The following is a 22,650-nucleotide window of genomic DNA, read 5'->3' as shown; positions in this document are numbered from 1 at the left end:
ATAGGGTTCATCCTTTGGTGATCACGAACACTCATGCCAAGTTTCATTAAAATCCGTCAAGAATTGTCCCTTCTAGAGTGTTTACGAGCTAAAAATTGAACGCGTTTTCAAGAATACGGGCAATAACTCATACTAAATATCAGTCATGAACCTTTGAAAATACTAACAGTTTAAAACCGGAAGTTGACGTTGAACATCAAATATGAAGGTATTAATCTTTAGCCAAAGTCAATGACCTTCAATCCTACAAAGGTCAAGGTCATCAAAGTTAAAGGTCAAAAATTGAAAAAAACTTTAAACCCTGTTCCTTTTTTTTAACACAAACTGGCCAAGAGGGTGAGGTAATCGTATGCAAGGTAATTTAACCTTAAGGTGCCACACCCACCTCAACTTTTTTGTCATAAGTTAATTCCTATTTAAAATGTCTCGTTGTGTTCCGAATTCCAAGCTTCTACACCAATTAGGTCGTAAGATATGCGAAAATATTGTAAAAAACACTGAAATTTCAAAAAATTGGAAAGAGCACCATGAACACATTCACAATCCACAAAAATTAACCCTCTGAGTTAATTAGGTCACGATCTAGAGCAGTCCAATGTTGCGAATTTGGCTGTTTTTGGACATGTATAAAACCGGACATAGACTTCTGAGGTCAAATATGAAAGCCTGATAGCCAAGGTCGATGACCTTTGACCCATTAAAGGTCAAGGATATCATAGGTCAAGGTCAAAAATTGAAAATATTGAATTTCCAAAACCTGTTACTTTTTTTGAATAATGAAGCTGAAACAACAGAACTTCTAAAACAAAGTGGCTCAAAGGATGAGGTAATTGTATGCAAAGTTTCATTTTAAACAAATGTATTCTTTGCGAGTTACGCCCCTGGCCAAAAATGTCAATAATGATAATATAACCCGGATGTGCCACGCCCACCTCACTTTTTTGGCATAAGTTAACTAATATTCTAGATGTTAATGTTGTGTTCCAAATTTTAAGTTTCTACATCATACTAGTTAAAAGATATAGGTCAACAAAAGTCAACAAAGGTCAAAATCGAAAATTAAAATTATGGAAGTTTTAAACCCGCTCCTTTTTGGAACTATGACACTGAAACAACTGAGCTGTTAACACAAACTGGCTAAAAGGACGAGGTAATTGTGTCCAAAGTCCCTTTTTGTCTATCTATTCAACCCGAATGTGGCACGCCCACCTCAACTTTTTGTCAATGGTGAATTCATATTTACAATGTCTAGTTGTCTTCAAAATTTCTAGGTTCTACATCAAATAGGTCAAAATATATACACATACACCAAGCTCATAGAAATGAAATGAAATGAATGGAGTTTTACGTCCTACTCTTCTGCACCTTGTGGGCTAATGAAGACGGGCAACGCCATGCAGGGTGCCATGAGGGAAATTTTGCCAGGACAGCGGCATTAGCCTGCTCTTTTTCGATTTCCAACTGTCGAGGGATCTTTAACGTGCACAGCCTGTAGCACACGGGGCCTCGGTTTATTGTCCCATCCGAACGACTAGACGCTTTTTCCATGTCAACCCCTCTTACCTGCATCACTGACAGGGGGAAACCGGGTTGAAAAATCCGAAGGTATTATCTCGACCTATGCCGGGATTGAACCCTGGACCTTCAGGTTAGCGAGCAAGCGTCTAACTCACTGAGCCACCGCGGCTCCCACCAAGCTCATGGAGACAAATAATTATATTGTAAAAAAACACTCAAATTTGATAAAATCACAAATTTCAATTTTGCTTTAAAAAGAATTGTAATATATCATTGGAAAGAGCATGAAAAGCACATAAAGATTAACTCTCCCGGTTAATTAGGTCACTTGCTACAGAAATCCAAAGTTGAAAATAAGGTCATCAAAGGTCGAGGTCACGAAATATGAAACCTTCAACTCTACTAGAGGCTTCTTATTTTTTTATTTTCTTTCAATTGACACTAAAATCATCTAAATTGGATAAACCGTTCTCTCTGAATAGATTTTGACGCATTTCAGGAAAATCAAAATGGCGGCCAAAGTATCACTTTCAGAATGGATTTTAATTTAAAATCGGCTGTAGAATAACAATGACTACCCATGAGCAAAATTTTGTTGACATTTATTTCTAACACTGGAAGTTATTCAACTGGAAGTCAAAATCGAGTTTCCGTTTAAACTGGAAGAACCTTTTTTGTTTATATTCTAGACCTGTCTTTGCATAAAAAAATCAGGTTAATCCGGTTAAGTAGACGTCAGACATTAGATATGAAGGTATCAGCGAATAGCGAAAGTCAACGAGGGTCATCAAAGGTCAAGGTCACAAGATATCACTCATCAAACTTTCAAAATACATTTGGCTACAAAACTGGACACTTACGTCGGACATCAAATATGAAAGTATACACAGATAACCAAGATCAATGACTTTTTTGACCCTACAAATGTTAAGGTCAACAAAGGTCAATGTCAAAATTGAAAATATGGAAATTCTAAAACACGTTCCTTTTTTTCCTTTTTTTTGAACAATACTGCAGAAACAACTGACCTTTTAACAGCAATTGGCTGAGGTAATTGTGTGCAAAGTCCCTTTTTGAACAAATGTAAGCTATGTGAGTTATGCCCCTGCCCCACATTTAAACAATTAGCAATTTAATCCGGATGCGCCACGCCCACCTCAACTTTTTGTCACATTATAATTCATATTCAAAATGTCTAGTTGTCTTCCAAATTTCAAGCTTCTACATCAAATAAGTCATAACATATACAGAAAATATACATACACTAAGACAAAAATATTGTAAAAAAACACTCAAATTTAAAAAAAATTACTTATTTCAATTTTGCTTTAAAAACCTTTCCTATATTTTGCTGGAAAGCGCATGAGAAACGCTTTAATAATTTGAAAAATTTAACCCTCTTAGGAAAATTAGGTCACGTGCTAGAGCAGTCCAAAGTTGCGAAGTTGGCTGTTTTGGGAGATCTATAAAACCGGAAATAGATATCGAATATGAAAGTATCAGCTGGACCTTAGACCCAATAAAGGTCAAGGTCATCAAAGGTGAAGGTCATCAGATATGAGCCTTTAAACCTCAAAAAAATTGAAATGGAAATTGCAAAAATTCCAAAAGTTAAATTAAAAAATCAGCTCCCACAGTTTTTCTTTATTTTTCTTTTCTTTCAATTGACACCAAAATCATCAAAATGGGATAAGCTGTATTGTCTGAATAAAAATCAACGCATGTCAGAAAATCAAAATGGCAACTTAAGTATCATGTTCAGATCAGATTTTTCCTTCTTCGTTTTTTTGTCATAACGTTGGCTATCGATTTATATAAGCTTTGTCACGCTTAATTAATTACATCAGAGGTAAAAATTGCAAAATTCGAATTTGTTTAAGTGCTATCATATAAAAAATTACATGTAGATTTCAGAAATGAAAACCCGTAGAAAATCGATCCAAAAATGCGACTTTTAGGGCCGATTTTCTACTTTTTGCACATGTTGAACTGTGGCACATTCGGTTTTGCAAAAAAAGTTCCAACTTTTATTTCTTTCTTTTCTGCAAGAAATGTGGAAGGTTGGACAGAAGGACCGATGGACAGGGGTGGCGGCAATATACATCTATATTTCCATGTGGGCGAATAAAAAGAAGTTCATCGTAAAATCATCAAATTCAAACTTGACCAAGATCTCATCACGATAAATGATCACACCAAATTTCATTCAAATTGGATGAAAACTGTCGTCTCTATTGTGTTCACAAACAAATTTTGACAAGTTTTTCTTAAGTCAAGGGCAATAACTCAAGACCTGTTCATCATTCGAAAACGCATCAGCAATAGTCAGCATAGAATTTTTTTATAAAGATCTGGAAATTGGTAAACATAGCCCGTTTTTTTTTTTCTTCGTCTTCATGTACAGTAAAAACTGTTTTGAGAGGCCAAGCAGGGGAAAATTAAAAAACGGTCTCTTACTGGTGGTCTCTTATGAGAGAATTGAGTCGGCTGAAACAATTTAATTCATTTTCTTCATTTCAATCTATGTATTAGAAATATACAAAATAACAATATAACAATGGTCCATTTACTACGGCATCCGGGCGCAACAATCTTTAAAAAACTCCCCAGTTAATTTGTTGATTTCTTCATTGTCGGTGAACCGCTTCACACGTTTCCGATCGGGAGAAACATTGCTTTCAAAATCCTCCATAATTTCTGCTTTACGCTTCAGAATTCCCTGAATTTGGGTCTTATCAACACCTATTTCATCTGCAATTTGTCGACCACTTTTCCCGGCTTTCGCCAAGTTGATGATCTTGACCCTTTCATTTAATGTTAAAACTTTACGTGTAGGCTTCGACATTTTGAAAATGAATGGCTCTTGCCTTTTTATATCGATAATAGACTGATATTAATCATTAACAAGCTATAAAATTAATCCTTAAACCGATTAGCGATAATCTCACCAATGTGTGAAACAACGTGATGTTTAATCAAGGGAGTTAATAAGTGTCATGACTCAATATGATTACACAGGAGTGTAAATACACGGTTGCTGGTTGCGTAATGAATGTGGTCGCTTATCAGTCGTTAATTACATTGAAAACTCGTAGGGGGGATTTCATTGTTGTGATTGCTTAATAAAGGTGGTCACGTGAGCAGGATATACTGTACATTATAATTCACATACAAGATGCAAAAAGATGGTGAAACGTCAGATACTACAGAAAACCTGCCCACAACCAAAAAACGAGCTACTAGAAGTTTGTTTATGAAGGAAGATCGACGAGTGAATGCCATAATCGACAGTGAATAGCCTGATTTAAATGTTAACATAAAATAGTGACTAGCTCCGTGTTGTTACCGAAAGTTGTCAAGTGACAAAAGGAAAACTTCCGCTCTGGCCCGGCAGTCGATGAACATGTAGTAGTCGTGTAAGCATGGTCTGACGGCCATCTTGTCATCATCTTTTCATTCATCTGTATGTTTATGTTTGTGATGTCCCCCGGGTTTTTATGTATTGTCTATCGTCGTATGTGTCTTCATCATAATAAATATCATCAACCATACATGACTTTTCATGGTAGCAGAGCGTGGTTCGGTCTCAGAACGACGAATTTCCAGTTTTCGAAATGGTGGACTGGAATCGTGAAAGAGAAAGATTAGAGTGAAGAATATGAAGCGATTGGCGATGGTGAATGGCGAAATAAGGCATATGTTTACATCAAGAGGAATGGCGAATTATTAATGGTGAATGGTGAGCAATATTTGGGCGTATTTGGCTGTCATTTTTATACTATTTATAACACTCAGGATGTCTGGAGGTGGGTATCGAATTCCTCCATTATTTTCCAAATCAAAACCTTACAGTAGATGGATAGATGAAATTAATGTCTGGCGAACAGTTACAGATCTTTCAAAAAGTAAGCAGGTCCCAGCTATAGCCTTATCCTTGCCTGAAAACGAAGGCTCTGTTAGAGATAAAGTCTTCACTGAATTTGGAGCTGACAAACTAAACAAAGAAGATGGCGTGGAAACTCTTCTTACATTTATGGATAAGATTTACAAAAAATATGACCTATAAAACTTTTGATAGATTTAAACGGGAAAACATTTCCATGGAAGATTATGTTTCGGAATTTGAAAAACTTTATATTGGAACTGCTAAGTTTAACATGTCTTTACCACAATCAGTGCTTGCCTTTAAACTGCTGGAGGGTGCTTGTCTTTCTTATAAAGACAGGCAACTAGTTTTGACTGGGGTTGATTATGCTACTGCAGACACTTTATTAAGGCATAAGTGTATTTCATTTAAGAAATTTTTTGGTCAACAGTCACTACCAAGTGGAACTGGGTATGAAAGCCTATCAGGAGCCACAAATAAAATTAAGGTAGAACCAGCTTTCATTGCAGATAGAGATAACGAGGTGTTTATGAACAGGAGATAGAATCCCAGATTTCGAGGTAGATCATATGGTGGATCTGGAAGAAATGTACAGCGTGGCAGAAGTTCTTACAGCAATAACAACAATAGACAACAGTCGTATAGATCTACTCCAAGAAGAGAACAGAACCCTGTTGATTCTAAAGGCCAACCTTTAAGGTGTGTAATTTGTGAGTCAATTTTTCACTTTGCCAAAGATTGTCAACATTCTTATGAAAATTTAGAAAGCAGAGCCTATGAAGTTTTAGATAACATTGGAGAAGAAGCTGTGCTTTTTACAGGCAACAAGGTGTCAGAAATAGGTGTTTTACTGAGCGAATCCAAAAACTGTGGTGTCTTAGACAGTGCATGTAGTTCCACTGTAGCAGGTGAAGTATGGATGGATTGTTATCTTGATTCTCTTAGTGAAGAGCAGTATGATACTGTCACAACTGTAAAAATAAATTCAGTTTTCAAGTTTGGAGGCGGAACAGTCTTAGAATCTAAGGGCAAAGTAACTTTTCCATGTGAAATTGCTGGAGTGAAATGTCGTATAACTAGTGATGTTGTTAAGAGTGACATTCCGTTACTTTTGGGAAAATGGCTTATGTGAGCGTAACCATGCCATTGTGGATAACAACGTACATATGATCTTGGCAGACAATCTAAATTTAAATTTAGAGGTTGCTCTTTTTTGGGCAATAAATACAAAAAACTCTTTACAAATGGTATCTGGTTTTAGTCCGTACCAGTTAGTATTTGGCTGTAATCCAAATTTACCTTCAGTTTTGATTGATAGGCCTCCAGCTTTAGAATTTTTGCCAGTCACTTAATTGCCCTTTATTCTGCTAGGAAAGCTTTTATAGAAGCAGAATCTTAGGAACAAATAAGGCAGGCTCTGCATCATCAGGTTCAGCCTACTGGCGATGTTTTTGATATTGGTGACAAAGTTTATTTCAAGAGAGACACAAAACCTGAATGGAAAGGGCCTGGTAAAGTTCTAGGACAAGACGGCAAGATCACATTTATCCGTCATGGAAGCACCTATCTTAGAATTCCGTCATATCGTTTATTAAAAGTGGGTGAAGAATTTCAGGAATCTTCTAAAGTTCATAATACTGAAAAAAATGTGGAAAATGAAAGTCATGGAATATGTGATAATGAAGGTATCATTTCAGATTTTACCTCAGAAAAGTGTGAGTTAAGTAATGAGGAGCAATTGTGTCAAAAAGTTAATGTGAAAGAACATATCCAATATTTGCCTGAGGGTGGAACCTACTGGCTTGAGGGTCAAGTTATAAGCAGAGGTAGAAAAGCCACAGGTAAATATCGGAGTTGGTATAATGTAAAGGATTTGCAGTATGGTGAATCTGTAGTGTAATTGGAAAGTGCTTAATGAAAATAGTGCGGAAAATGTTAATTTGTTTGTGCCTCTATCGCGTCACAATGAACTCGAAGTTAGAGCAGCAAAAGCTGCTGAATTGGAAGAACTTTGAATGTTTTGAATCGGTAAAAGATGAAGGACAGCCATATTTATCTACTCGATGGGTTGTAATAGAAAAATATGATGAACTGAGTAAACAAAGAAAAGTTAAGGCCCGTTTAGTTGCTAGGGGATTCGAAGAAGATGAAAAAGTTCAAAGTGACTCGCCAACTGCAAGCAAAGAAACTCTGAGAATTGTTCTTTGTATAACTAGTTCATTGTCATGGAAATGTAGAACCATACATATAAAGGCTGCTTTCTTGCAAGGGAAAAGTATCGCACGTGAGGTTTTCTTGAGACCACCGGTTCCTGATAATGATAATATTTTGTAGCGACTTAACACATGTGTATATGGTCTCAATGACACCTCCCATAATTGGTACTTTCGCATGCATGAACTCTTACTTGAGCTTGGCTGCAAGCAATCTCAGGTAGATTTGGGACTTTTTATGATACTCTCAAATGACAAGTTAGAAGGCATAGTTATGATGCATGTAGATGATTTTATTTGGGCTGGATCTCAAAAATTTGAAACAGATGTCATCCAAAAGCTAAAACTTGCGTTTAAGATTGGTAAACAAGCCTGTGGTATTTTTACATATATTGGCCTAGAAATTTCACAGTATAATAACAAAATTATTTTAGATCAGTTTTCTTATATTCAAGCTGTAAATCCAATACCAATAAGCAAAGAAAGAATTAATCAAAAACATGCATCTTTAAAAAAGTCTTAACTTAGACAATTACGAAGTATAATAGGTCAAACTAACTGGGTCACAAATCAGACACGCCCTGATACAAGTTAAGAATCTTCGGAATTGTGCATCTCAGTGAAAGACCCAAAAGTGGAACATTTGATTGCAGCAAATAAGTTTATTAAGAAGTTAAAATTAGAAAATCACTCCTGATTTTTTTCTAAATAGAATTTGTCAAATGTAAGGTTAGGTTTATATTGTGATGCTTCATATGCAAATTTATCTGATGGGGTATCCAGTGCAAAAACGAGACACAATTAAAGGTAGATATTGCTAGTGTAAAGCAAATGGTTCAGAGAGGTGAAATCTCTAAAGTAACCTGGATAGCTGTAATCAGTTGTGTGATTGTTTGACAAAAAGAGGTGCTTCTAGCCAGAAATTATTAGATGTTTTAAGACAAGCAAATCTTCAATAATGTATATTATAGGATAGTCCTGTAGGGTTGTTTTAGTATGAATATAGTATTATTTTATTTTTGCAATATTCTTCCTCTTTGCATATGTTTAAATAAACACAACAAAAACATAATTTTATTATGTTGTGTATAGAAAACAATTCAAAAGTTAAAAAAAAAGAAAGGAGAATATGTTTAACATAAAATAGTGACTAGCTCCATGTTGTTACCGGAAGTTGTCAAGTGACAAAAGGATTAACATGTAGTAGTCGTGTAAGCATGGTCTGACGGCCATCTTGTCATCATCTTTTCATTCATCTGTATGTTTATGTTTGTGATGTCCCCCCGGGTTTTTATGTATGTCTATCATCGTATGTGTCTTCATCATAATAAATATCATCAACCATACATGACTTTTCATTAAAGACTGTATAAGTTGTCAAAGACAAGCTTGTGAAACACAGACTTCAAGAATATGATGACAAAATTCAAGATCACCTTATTCAAATGAAAGATGATCAGAGCTATGAATATGATTTTGAAAAATGTGATATAATATCTGACAACCACTCATTGCTGTTAGTCAGAGAGTTCTACAGTCTCTGGAAAAAGCAAGTCAACTTTCTTCATTAGCCGCTATTTTCATCTTTTTTTCATCATATTTTCACATTTTTTCAATTACAATAGAAAGCTTGCCTTAACTTTTCCATTAATTTTTCGCATTAACAATTTATATAAATATGTCCGGCGTATGCACCATTCAAGAGAAGTGATTGAACCTCTACACTTTCGCACAATTCATATGTGCACGACCTCATCATATTAAATTCAATGGATGAGTTTTATATTTAGTTTACAAGCAATTGAGAATGGACGGACATTGGTGACGCCATAATATGCTCCACATTTCAAGCTATGTAACATAAGTGGGAAACTGGTAAAAAGACATTTAGCCTTCTAATTCCACACAAAACCTAATTTGAGCAACATCTTACAGTTCTCAATTAAATCATATTTTGTTTCAATTGTTTGGGTTTCACAGTGGATGTACAAAATGCAAGTGACTGGTCAATTGATTGCCCTTCTTTGTTTTCCTTTGCATATATTTTGCGGAAAAACTTTATAGTAACAGAGTTTTAGCTGAGGATACATTTTTTGAATTTTGACGGCCTCTTATCCTTTGTCGCAGCCTTTTTTTGTTTACATTTTCTTGCATTTTCTCTGATGAAACTGCATCAACTATGTCAACACTAAGAAAGATGATGACACTATCAAAGCCAGTAAATTTCTCATCATAAGGCTCCGTCAGCGACAACACTTCATTATCATTACTAACTACAAAACTAGAAGTTGTGAGCTTATTGTGGCTCATATCTTTCCTTCAAAAACAGGTGGTTGCCTAGCAAGATACGCCTACTTTCCTGATACATTTTCAGTATATCAAGGGTAGTCACCTATCTGTGTCAAATCATACCAAAAATCTAATTTGTGCAAGATATTGTTGATTTAAACAAACACACATTATTTAATAAAATTCTGACATAAACTGCCACCTCTATCACTAACAAATTTTGATGCAATTTTACTATGTCAAAATTGTCAACATTAATCTTGACTAAGATCTTATCATTATAAATGATCATACCAAATTTCATTTACATCGGATGAAAACTGTACTCTCTATTGTGTTCACAAAATAAAAAGTTTTTCATAAATCAAGGGCAATAACTCAAAAACCATTCATCGAAAGATAGGCAATTTTGAACTTGTCCAAGATCTCATCATTATAGATATCAACTCCAAATTTCCTTTAAATTGGATGAAAACTGTAGTCTTTATTGTGTTCACAACCAAATTTTGACACGTTTTTTTTAAGTCAAGGGCAATAACTTGAAAACCATTCATCGAAAGATAGTCAAGTTCGAAATTGTCCAAGATCTCATTATTTAAGATATTCACACCAAATTTCATTGAAATTGGATGAAAACTGTTGTCTCTCTTGTGTTATATTTGTCATAATATTGCTGATTATACATGTGAAAGTAGAAGAGAGAAATTTACATGAAAGGACAGACGACATGTGTGTCAACTATAAGCATCTATAGAGACATGTGGGCATGTAAAAATGAATAATTATAAATGAAATGAAATGAATGGAGTTTTACGTCCCTTTTTTCTGCACCATGTGGGCTAATGAAGACGGGCGACGCCATGCAGGGTGCAATGAGGGAAATTTAGCCTGCTCTTTTTCGATTTCCAACTGTCGAGGGATCTTTAACGTGCACAGCCTGTAGCACACGTGGCCTCGGTTTATTGTCCCATCGGAACGACTAGATGCTTTTTCCATGTCGGGCTCTCGTACCTGCATCACTGACAGGGGGAAACCGGGTTGAAAAATCCGAAGGTATTATCTCGACCTATGCCGAGATTGAACCCTGGACCTTCAGGTTAGCGAGCAAGCGTCTAACTCACTGAGGCTCCCATGAATAATTATAAGTAATACCTCTTGACTTGATACTCTAAAATACTCTGTTAAACATCTCAGAAAAGAAAGCCCTGTTGAAATTGATGGACTGCAAAATAAAAGACAATAAAAATTTTTATGTGATCGTATCAATTTTCAATCAATTGTCTGTGGTTCTTGCAATTCCATCACAATAAAACCTTTCAATTGACAAAAACAACACACATAGATAATCAGACCTAGACACCTGTGATAGGAATTTGATCAAATGACTATTGTCAACAACTTCTCTCATCATTTGTTGACATGCTGACTGGTATTCATGTAGCAGAGGACATTTTTGACCTGTGTATTATTATTTAGGTTAGATGTGTTTACTAGGTTTTACTTCATTCACCTGAGCACTGATTAAAATTATTACTAACAATTACTAACAATGTATTTATTGTGGTTATTTAGTCTGTAATACATGTGTTTAAATACAGTGATTATTTATAAAGTAATTTGAAATATATCTCCTGCTATATCGTTTTCTGTATATAGCTATAGTTAATGTTCCACTTAGTTTATACAATCATAAAGACCAGTTATATATAATATTTAATTAAGTAGCTTAGTTTCCAGCACAATGTTTCTTGTTTCTTTTAATTGTATATTAATATTTTGTACATGTGTTCTTTCAGGGTTTTTATTAAAGGTTTAAAAACTACGATTATAGGTATTAATCCAACCCCAGTACCCCTGTTACATTCATATACAGTAAAACCTGCATTAATGAAGGTGGTCTCTTAGGAGTGAAAGTGAGCAATTTGCTAGTTCAAGTATTTTATTTCATTACATGACAATAACAATTATATTCCTATGTACATGTAATTAGCACTTAGCAAAGAAATCCTGCCTCTATTAATTTTCTTAATTACAGTCATTTCCTTTAAATTCATGACTGTTTGTAGCATGTCAAATCAAAGTTATGCTCAGCATATTCTCTCACCCTATTACAGAAGATAGCTTGCCAGCCAAGGTAATACATGCCCACTGGCAGCTTTGATTTTAAATAAAAATAATTGACAGTACAGTAACAATTACCAGTATGAAATATTCATCCTTCAGACATACACTTCTTTTGAACTTTTTGAGGCGATACTGAATAATATTATCAAAATCTGTCAAGAATTGGGCCTTCTAGACTGTTTATAGGCTAAAAATTGAAAGCGTTTTCAAGAACAAGGGAAATAACTTATATTAAATATTTTTCAATTTTTTTGATTTTCGATAGGGTTTATCCTTGGGTGATTACAAACACTCACACCAAGTTTTGTCAAAATCTGTCAAGAATTGTGCCTTCTAGAGTGTTTACAGCTAAAATTGAACGTGTTTTCAAAAGCAAGGGCAATAACTCATACTAGATATTTTTCGATTTTTCTGATTTACGATAGGGTTCATCCTTGGGTGATTACGAACACTCAAACCAAGTTTCGTCAAAATCCGTCAAGAATTGTGCCTTCTAGAGTGTTTACGTGCTAAAATTGAACGTGTTTCAAAGAACAAGGGCAATAACTCATACTAGATATTTTTCGATTTATTTTTCTGATTTTAAATAGGGTTTATCCTTGGTTGATAACAAACACTCATGTCAAGTTTCGTCAAAATCCGCCAAGAATTGTGCCTTCTAGAGTGTTTACGAGCTAAAAATTTAACGCGTTTTCAAGAACAAGGGCAATAACTCATACTAAATATTTTACAATTCTTCTGATTTTCAATAGGGTTCATCCTTGGGTGATTATGAACACTCATACCAAGTTTTGTCAAAATCCGTCAAGAATTGTGCCTTTTAGAGTGTTTACGAGCTAAAAATTTAACGGACGGACATGGGTGACGGCAATATAAAAAAAAGGTATAAAAAATCAGTCATGAAAAAAATCAACCCACTAGATTAATTAGGTCACGTGCTAGAGCAGTCCAAAGTTACGAATTTGGCTTTTTACAGACAGCTATAAAACCGGAAGTTCATGTCGGAGGGCAAATGTCAAAGTATCAACTAATAGCCAAGGTCAATGACTTTTGATCTTATAAGGTCACCAAAGGTCAAGGTCAGGTGGTGTGAGCGGTTAAAGTTGCAAAAAAGCAAAAGCGAAATTAGAAATTCTGCTCCCAATGTTTTTTGAGCAATCAATTGCAGAATACATACACATCAACATTTACCTTGAAGCCCCATTTTGAGTTTTTTACGAAAGTGTGTTTTTTCAATATGGCGGCCAAAGTATCACTTACGGTCTAAAAAATTGAAAAATTTGATCAAAAAAGTGAGCTATGAATTTTCGAATTTTGTAATTTTTCAAAAGTGCTATCAGTCAGAAATTACAGGTAGATTGTAAAAATGAAAAACCCGAAGAAAAATCGATGCAAAAATGCGCCTTCTAGCGCCCATTTTCGACTTTTTTCACATGTTGAACTGTGGCACTTCCGGTTTTGCAAAAATGTTCCAATTTATTTTATGCACATTGTCACCTATATAGAAGGTCAATGTAATTTGAAAGGTTGCTGCATCTACTGCAGTCTAAGGTGTGGATGAAACAAAAAAAATTGACATTTCGATAACAAACTGGGACTTTGCTTCCGCACAACTAGAGCCACACGTGGCACAGAGTGGGACTTTGCAAATGTAGCAAATTGCAAAAGACTCTGATAAAATCAACCTGCTACGATAATTACATCTCGTCTAAAGTTGAGAAGTTTTAATTCTTTGGAAGATTGTTGCACTGTAAGTAGACCGACCTCACAAATGAAAGCGTCAGAAGATAGGCAAGTTCAATGACCTTTCACATTGAAAGATAGCTTGCCAGTCAAGGTAATATACGCCCACTGGCAGCTTTGATTTTGAATACAGATATTTAGCAGTACAGTAACAATCATCAGTATGAAATATTCAACCTTCAGTCATACACTTCTTTAGAACTCTTTAGGGCGATACTGAATAATATATTGAGTATGAGTTATTGCCCTTGTTCTTGAAAAAGTGTTCAATTTTTAGCTCGTGAAAACTCTAGAAGGCAAATATTCAATCTTCAGCGTGGGACTGAATAATAAAACCAAGTTTTGTCAAATTCCTGCAAGAATCATGCCTTTTAGTGTTTAAGGGCTAAATTTGATAGCCTTTTCAAGAACAAGGGCAATAACTCATACTAAATATTTTTCAATTCTTCTGATTTTCAATAGGGTTCATCCTTGGTTGATTAAGAACATTCACACCAAGTTTCATCAAAATCCGTCAAGAATTGTGCCTTCTAGAATGATTACGAGTTAAAAATTGAAAGCGTTTTCAAGAGCAAGGGCAATAACTCATACTAAATATTTTTGATTCTTCTGATTTTCAATAAGGTTTATCCTTGGCTGATAACAAACACTCATATGTCAATAAAGGTCAAAATGGAAAATATGGAAATTTCAAAACCCGTTTTTTGGAACTATATAATAAAACAAACTGGCCAAAATAATGTGTGCAAAGTTCCTTTTTGAACAATGTATGCTTTGCGAGTTATCCCCCTTCCCCAAAATGTAAACAATTAGTAATTCAACCCGGATGTGCCACGCCCATCTCAACTTTTTTGTCATAGGTTAATTCATATTCAAATTGTCTTGCTGTGTTTCAATGTTCTACATCAAATAGGTCATAAGAGACAGAAATATTGTAAAAAAAAAAATCAAATTTGAAAAATTCACCATTTTCAAAATTTCAATGTTGCTTTAAAAAACCATTGTTATCGCTGGAAAGAGCATGAAAAGCACATTAAGAATCCGAAAAAAATTAACCCTCTAGGTTAATTAGGTCATGTGCTATAGCAGTCCAAAGTTTTGGCTGTTTTCGGACAGCTATAAAACCGGAAGTACATGACGGAGATCAAATGTCAAAGTATTAACTTATAAAGGTCAAGGTCATCAAAGGTCAAGAACACGAGATATGACCCTTCAAACTTTGAAATTCAACCGGAAGTTGCAAAAAAGCAAAATCGAGAATCAAAAAACGGCTTCCTAATATCATGTTTTTTTTTTTATCTTCTTTCATTTGACACCAAAATCATTTAAATCTGATAAGCCTGTCTGAATAAATATCAAATCATTTCAGAAAAATCAAAATGGCGGCCAAAGTTTCACATCTGGTCCGGATTTTTTTTCTTCGTTTTTTTTTGTCATAACTTTGTCTACCTATCAGCATAAAATTTTTGGACCTATACCAATTACACCGGAAATTATTCAACTGGAAGTGAAAATCGATTTCCTGTTTAACCCTGAACTGAAATTGAAAATTTGACTGTACCATTTTGTTTACTTTCTTCAACTGTCTTTGCTCAATTTTTTTCAGATTAATCAAACAAAAAGCAAAAAGTGCTACTCTTTCAGATTTTGCCAGTAGATTCCAAAAATGCAAACCCAAAGAAAATCGACCGAAAAATACGTCGTCTAGAGCCGATTATCTATTATTGCACACATTAAACTGTGGCACTTCTGGTTTTGCAAAAAAGATCCAAAATATATTTATGAACATCGTTGCCTATATCTAAGGTTCGTGAATGTTGAATGGTTGCAGCAACTTTAGTAGTCTAAGCTAAGGAAGGTGTGTAAAAATCAAAAAAAAAAAAAAAAAATTTCGATAACAAACTGGCCTAAGGCCTATCTATGACTATGGAGTTGTAGATCTAGGCTAATATTTATTTTTATGTCGATTGCATTGATAAGTCACAAATGTCCCACTCTTTGAACACTCCTATGTCAAAAGTAGGGACACAAATGGAATCCTTGTGGAATTCCTTTTCAGAAATAACTATTTCTGCATTTTGGACCTATCGGTTTCTGAGTTATGGTCATATGAATATTGGTGGCCACACACATATTATTTCACAAGTCTCGTACAACAAAGCAACGAGTTTCCCATCATCTCCACAAAATTCATGGAACAAGTAAGTTCAACTTTGAAATGAAAATATATAGTCAATTACCTACTAGATTTGCTACTGCTGACCAACATGGTATGGCTTCACGTTTCGCGCCTTTTGTGAGAATAGGTGAAATGGGAAGGGACAAAATGGGAATAGACCATTTTGTCTATTATCTTGAAAACCCATGTAAAAAATCTTTCACGCAAATTTGTCAAGGGAATTGTGGTTCCATTCTATGATTTATCCTTATCACATGCACACTTTGATCAATCTTTATGCGAGTTGCTTAAATAAAAAGACCTTTAGGCCTATATTACTTAACTTTACTGAAATTTATCTATTTTATCAATCAAGAAATTAACTATCCTAGTATTGTTGATAATGCATTCAGTATTGAACCATGCGATGAAAGTGAAAATGACAAGATGTCCCTGGAAGAGAATAATGAAACTCAACAAGATGATGACATTAATGAAAATTATGTAACAAATAATTCAGACAGCAAAGATAGTAGCATTGTTTGTGTGTCAAACTCTGACTATGAAAACAACAGTAACAACACTAATGAAAATCATGTAACAAATAATTCATACAGCGAAGATATTAGCATTGGTTGTGTGTCAAACTCTGACTATGAAAACAACAGTAGCAACACCAATGAAAATCATGTAACAAATAATTCAGACAGCGAAGATATTAGCATTGGTTGTGTGTCAAACTCTGACTATGAAAACAACAGTAGCAACACTAATGAAAATCATGTAACAAATAATTCAGACAGCGAAGATATTAGCATTGGTTGTGTGTCAAACTCTGACTATGAAAACAACAGTAGCAACACTAATGAAAATCATGTAACAAATAATTCAGACAGCGAAGATATTAGCATTGGTTGTGTATCAAACTCTGACTGTGAAAAGAATAGTAGTGTTTCAACAGATTCTAGCAGTACATCTGATTTTTTATCATCTGAGAATGAACTCACTGATAGTGAAAGTGAATTGTCACCAGAGAAAACTAAGCAACCTTACACAAAGGATGAATCCTTAGCTCTTTGTATATTAGCTTATGCTGCACGATTTAAGCTTACTGGAGATGCAACTAAATACCTCCATAAACTGTTATCATAGAGAGCTGAACCTTCCTCCAGTGTATCTAAGATTCAGAATGATGTATGCACAAACTTCAATTGTTTCAGTTATTGTACTGTATGTTTTTCAGTTTATGAAAGTGACAATTACATATGCCAAACAAAAAAACTGTGGAAATTACAGATATAAAGGTGGATTAATAGCACAATCCACTAATATACAGCCAAAATCTTCATTTATTATTGCAGATGTAGAAAGTCAATTGCAACAAATACTGGAGAAAAAGGGTGTCTGGAAAAGTGTACAAGATTTGAAAAAAAAACTTAAAAAATCCCAAAACAGCTATAGGAGACATCACAGATGGTGATAACTCTTGCTTTCTTTGTTCGCCATGAAATTTTCTAAACAATGAAAATCATCTCAGTGTAATTTACAATACAGATGGTATACCCCTGTATTCCTCATCTAATGTGAAGCTATGGCCTATATTTATAGCAATAAATGAATTACCAGTTCAAAGTTGATTTGCTAGAGACAATATTATTTGAGCAGGTATTTGGCAAGGAAAAGACAAACCCCCATTTCTGCAATATTTGTTGAGTTTCGGTGAACATATGTGCAAATTGCATGATGAAGGCATTACAGTTCACCCTCCAGGTATAGAAGACACAATAAATGTGAAGCTGGCTGTACTTTGTGGAAGCCTACATGACCATGTTTAATGGTGAATTTGGATGCTCTACCTGTGAGGAACCTGGTATAACAGAAAGTCGGGGTAAAGGTTATGCCAGGTTTTATCCTTTCAGAGAATCAGATGCAAAACCTCAAATACGTAATTCAGAAGATATTAAAAATGCAAAAAAAACAAACCGACTAAAAGGTGTATGTGGTCTAACTGGATTAATTGCAATGCCATGGTTTGATGTTGTCTGGGGAATCGGTGACACAAAGAAGCTACTTTATTTATGGTTCTCACAAACATCATCTGGACAACAATATTTAGTTGGAAATCACTTGAAAAAAATTTCTGAACAACTCAATAACATTCAACCACCTGATTATGTTGAACGTCTACCAAGAGATATTGTAAAAACATTATAGTAATTTCAAAGCTACAGAGCTTCAAACCTGGTTGCTATTTTACTTAATACCATGTATGAAAAATACTTTCAAATGAATATCATTCCCATCTGTGCATGCTGTCTGAGGGGGTATATCTGTTGCTAGGACAAAACATAAATGAAGAAGAATTAAGTAGATCAGAAGAATTGTTACAAGAATTTCATAAATTATTTCCTGTATTATGTAACAAGGGCTCCTGTGGCCTTAATTTCCATAATGTTGGCTTCCATTTAGCATCTTTTGTGAGGAAATGGGGCCCCTTGTGGGCATGGAGTTGCTTCCCCTTTGAGGATGCAAATGGGGAACTCTTAAGCACTGTGCATGGTACTGGTGATGTCACACGACAAAGCATCAAAATGAAGGAAATAGAGTTGAGATTGAGGTGTATTGATCTAAATCTTGTTAGTTTAAAAAGTGAGAAACACTTTATATCTAAACTAACTAATGCATCCAGACCATGGAAAGGAACTGCTGTTCAAAATTGCGAAATTACTGGTCGTAAATCTGCTATACGAAACCGAAGTAATATTGAACAGTTGCTGTTCTCTACAGGAGCAAGATCTGCAACAGTGTTGTGAACGGTTCAAAGGGTCCTTGTTAATGGTCAAAAACTTTACTGCAAGGAATATTCACGCATGAAAAGAAGAGTATGCTGTATAGTGTGCACAAATGAAGGAGACATTGTCAGCATTCAATATTTTGTATTAAATACAGACACTGGCATTGCCTTTGCTGTAGGTGACCTGATGGTGTCTACAAGTAGGTGCTTTTTAAATTCAAAAAGTGGGAGGCACATTGTTAAAGTGAAAAAAAAAAAAGATGACCAGGGTGAGGTTAAAGTGAGGTTAAAGCATGTTCAACCATGGTCGACTATATGACCATGGTGAACCAAGGTGAGAAATTCATGCTGACCATAGTTGACTACGGTGGAAAGCACATCTAACCACGGTTTGATCATGGTTATCCATGGTGAGCAATGATGACGATTGTTAACCATGGTTGCATTTTGACAGGGGATATTACCTTGCCTGACAAGCTATCTTTGTATCAAAAACGTTTAAAAGGTTTAATTAAAAAGTGAGAGTACTAATTGTTAATTCAGCAGTTTGAATTAGTGTTGGTGTCAGCTTTATAATGGCTTGATATTATTAGTTGAAACCTCTTAAAAGGACGAGACATATTTCTCTACAATTAGGCGTTTATTTCACTCAAATCCATAGGTAGTCCAAACAGCATAACGAACTTAACAAGTAGTTGTCTAGCAAGATAGGCCCACTCCCTTGATACGTCACCAATCTGTGTCAAATCATACCTAAAAAATTTAACTTGTCAAAGATATTGTTGATATAAACCAACACAAAATTCTGACAGAACTGGCACTTCTATCGCGTTCACAAAGCCACATTTAACATAAAATGTATTATTAAAATCAGATGAAAACTTTATAGTCTCTATAAGTATTCATGAACAAATTTTGACGCTTTTTTCTAAGTCAAGGACCATAAGTCAAAATCTGTTCAACGAAAAATCATTAAATTCCACTTGACCAAGATCTTATGAATATAAATGATCACACCAAATTTCGTCATGATCAGATGAAAACTGTACTCTCTATTGAGTTTACAAACATATTTTGATGTGTTTTTACTAAGTCAAGGGCAATAACTCGTTTATCGGAAAATCGTCAACTTCGAACATGACCAAGATCTCATCAATATAGATGAGCATACCCAATTTCATTAAAATCAGATAAGAACTGTAGTCTCTATCATATTTACATTGTGGATGGATTGACAGACTGACAGGGGTGACGACAATATACAACCACATAATAATGTAGGCGTATAAAAACCATATGTCATGTTTTTTGTTCGATCTACAAAGGAATCGCAATGTCCCTTTGAACATTCCCTGTAAAACGAAATGGCATTGTCTAACTGTAAAAAATAGTATTAAATATTAAATATATTTAAAGATAGCTTGCCAGGCAAGGAAACGGCTGTCAGAAATGAAAACTAAAATAGTAATACGAAATTCCTCATATTGAAAATCCTGACAATGCATTGGTACTTCACAAACAAATGTTTACGTGTCTTTACCAAGTCAATAACTCAAAAACCGTTCATTTAAAACAAGCTTAATATCGAATTTGACTGAGATCTCATTAATATATACCTGTATACTAAGTTTCATTAAGATCAGATACAAAATGTATCCTCTATCAATCCAGATAGCTGGCCAATGTAATATACGCTTACTTCAGTCATACTATTCTTTTGCACTTTCTGGGGCGATACAAGTTTTGTCAATATCCGCCAAGAATCATGCCTTTTAGCGCTTACGCCCTTAAAATTGAAAGCGTTTTCAAGAACAAGGTCAATAACTCCTATATAACATTTTTGATTTTCACCAAATTTTGTCAAAAACTTTCCAGAATGGTGCCTTCTAGAATGTTGACGAGCTTTAAATTGAACGCCTTTTCAAAAATTCTGATCTGTCAAGAATTGTGCTTTCTAGAGTGTGTATGGGATAAAAATGTAGACCATCTCTACCCGCATATCAAAACCGAAAAGTAGAAAAATGGTAGTAAAGGCTTTCGTAAACGGGGTGCTGAGTAATAGACGTCTAAAAATAACGACATTCATGCGACATTCTCACGTGACTTAAAGAAAATGTCAGACGTCGACAACTCTTCGAATGATTCAGAATATGAAGAAATTTTACTTCTTCTTTGGTTGTTGCGTCGTCGCCGACGAAGAATACTTGCAAGCTGTCGTAAGCTATGGATACGCCGATAGATTCAAAGACGCCAAGATCAAGGGGCATTTTCCAATCTTGTAATGGATACAAACATGCATTCACCGATGGGCGCAGCCATTTTTGTTTGATCACGTGGTAGCACATGCGCCTCAGTTCAAAGTTGAAAGCTATGAGCTTTCGAGTGCGCACACGGTAAGGTATTTTTCATTAGAGGAAAAAATTATCAAATACAACAGATAATTTCCTTAACGCCTCGAATGAAAAAAACTTTATGTAAACTCCGCGCACATGATAGCTACGAGCTGAGCTGAGCTGAGCTGAGAGGCACGAATGAAATTTCTCTCAGCTGGGAGCTCTCGTGTGCGCTAGCCTTAAGAAACTGATTAGCTGATATAAATAGACATTTTGCTGTCCAATCAGATGAAAGAATGTCTTCATATTTCTCAATATGATTTTTTTGAAAATTTAATATAATTATCTATTGTTTCACTGTTCCTCAAGAGGCAATGGGAATATAACTAATCTCTATTTTAATGACATTAATTATTCATAGTGAATTATTACCAACTGTAAGTTTATATTGCAGGTTTAAAACGGCCAAATTCGGGCGTAAATAGCCAATTTTTCAATGCAATTTTTCAATTGAAATATCGTCAAATATTTGAATGCAAATTGAATGATGCTGTGGAATAGTCAAATGGTAAGCATTATAGAAATGTAATATGCGATTTCGAAAATAAACTTGACTTAGCTCCCCCACTACTTAGTCTTATTTAAGAAAAAGATACTCAAAAAACACTCACTTATAAACAGATTGTTCTGGTCGATATGGTTTATCAACATAATATAAACAGCAGAATAGTATACCTCTCTGAAATATAATCAATTTTTACTGTTTAAAGCTATATTGAATCACTACACATCTAAAAATAAAACATGTCTTCCTAAAAAAGGTAATATTATGCCTATTGTGCTTTATTTACACTTGATTAAATCAAGTTTTCTAAAAAATAGGCCTACTTGTCTACCCTTGGTCCCCCATATTTACTATTACCTGTCACAATTCTTGTATACTTATATAATGACCAGATAAGACAATTCAATCGGTCAAAACAGAAACAAGCGGTTGCTAGCCAAGATACGCCCACTAGATATATATATAGACACAGCTTTATGGAACAACAATCACTGGTTAAAGTTTTATGCAACGTTTCGACATGTTTTCCCCGGCATTTTCAGACACATAATGATAACAAGTGATGGGCAAACTTTATATACATTAATGCTTATTATTGAGAACAGACAAAAGATAAATTGACAATGGGGGAAACACGCCGAAATATTGCCTATAACTTTAACCAGTGATAGATCTATATATATCGTACTCACAATAACCATGTAGCATGATGACGTCACCCATTTAACCAGCTGTGCATGCTGGGAATGAAGAGGGGTTTCTATCCGCCATTATTAATGTAAACAAAGTATCATACCAAGCCTACGGATCAAAGTTTACTTACCATGACATGAGGCATTACAAAAACGAATTGTTGTGTGCCTAATTGCCACGCTTCTAGCACAAGGCATTTCTTTCTCAAGTTTTATAGACTTCCTTGTGATCAGAAATTAAGAAATACCTGGTTAAAAAGCATCCGAAACACTACTCTGAAGCTGTCAAAATGGACGAGTGTATGCAGTATGCACTTTCGTGGTGGGCAGAAAAC

At 34.9% G+C, this 22,650-nt stretch overlaps 1 protein-coding gene across 1 annotated transcript; it reads left to right on the top strand.

The window, feature by feature from the left end:
* Positions 1-17,752: 17,752 nt before the first annotated feature.
* LOTGIDRAFT_154984 (hypothetical protein) lies at positions 17,753-18,145 on the top strand (the record flags this gene model as incomplete). The annotated part of the gene is made up of 1 exon (XM_009065493.1): positions 17,753-18,145. The coding sequence occupies one exon, from the start codon at positions 17,753-17,755 to the stop codon at positions 18,143-18,145; it is 393 nt and encodes a 130-aa protein (XP_009063741.1).
* Between the last annotated feature and the right edge of the window lie 4,505 nt (positions 18,146-22,650).

This window comes from Lottia gigantea, assembly GCF_000327385.1.
Source record: "Lottia gigantea unplaced genomic scaffold LOTGIsca_7, whole genome shotgun sequence".
Lineage (NCBI taxonomy): Eukaryota > Metazoa > Mollusca > Gastropoda > Lottiidae > Lottia > Lottia gigantea.
The sequence above is the reverse complement of the archived record's forward strand: the minus strand, read 5'-3'. Positions and strand labels throughout refer to the sequence as shown.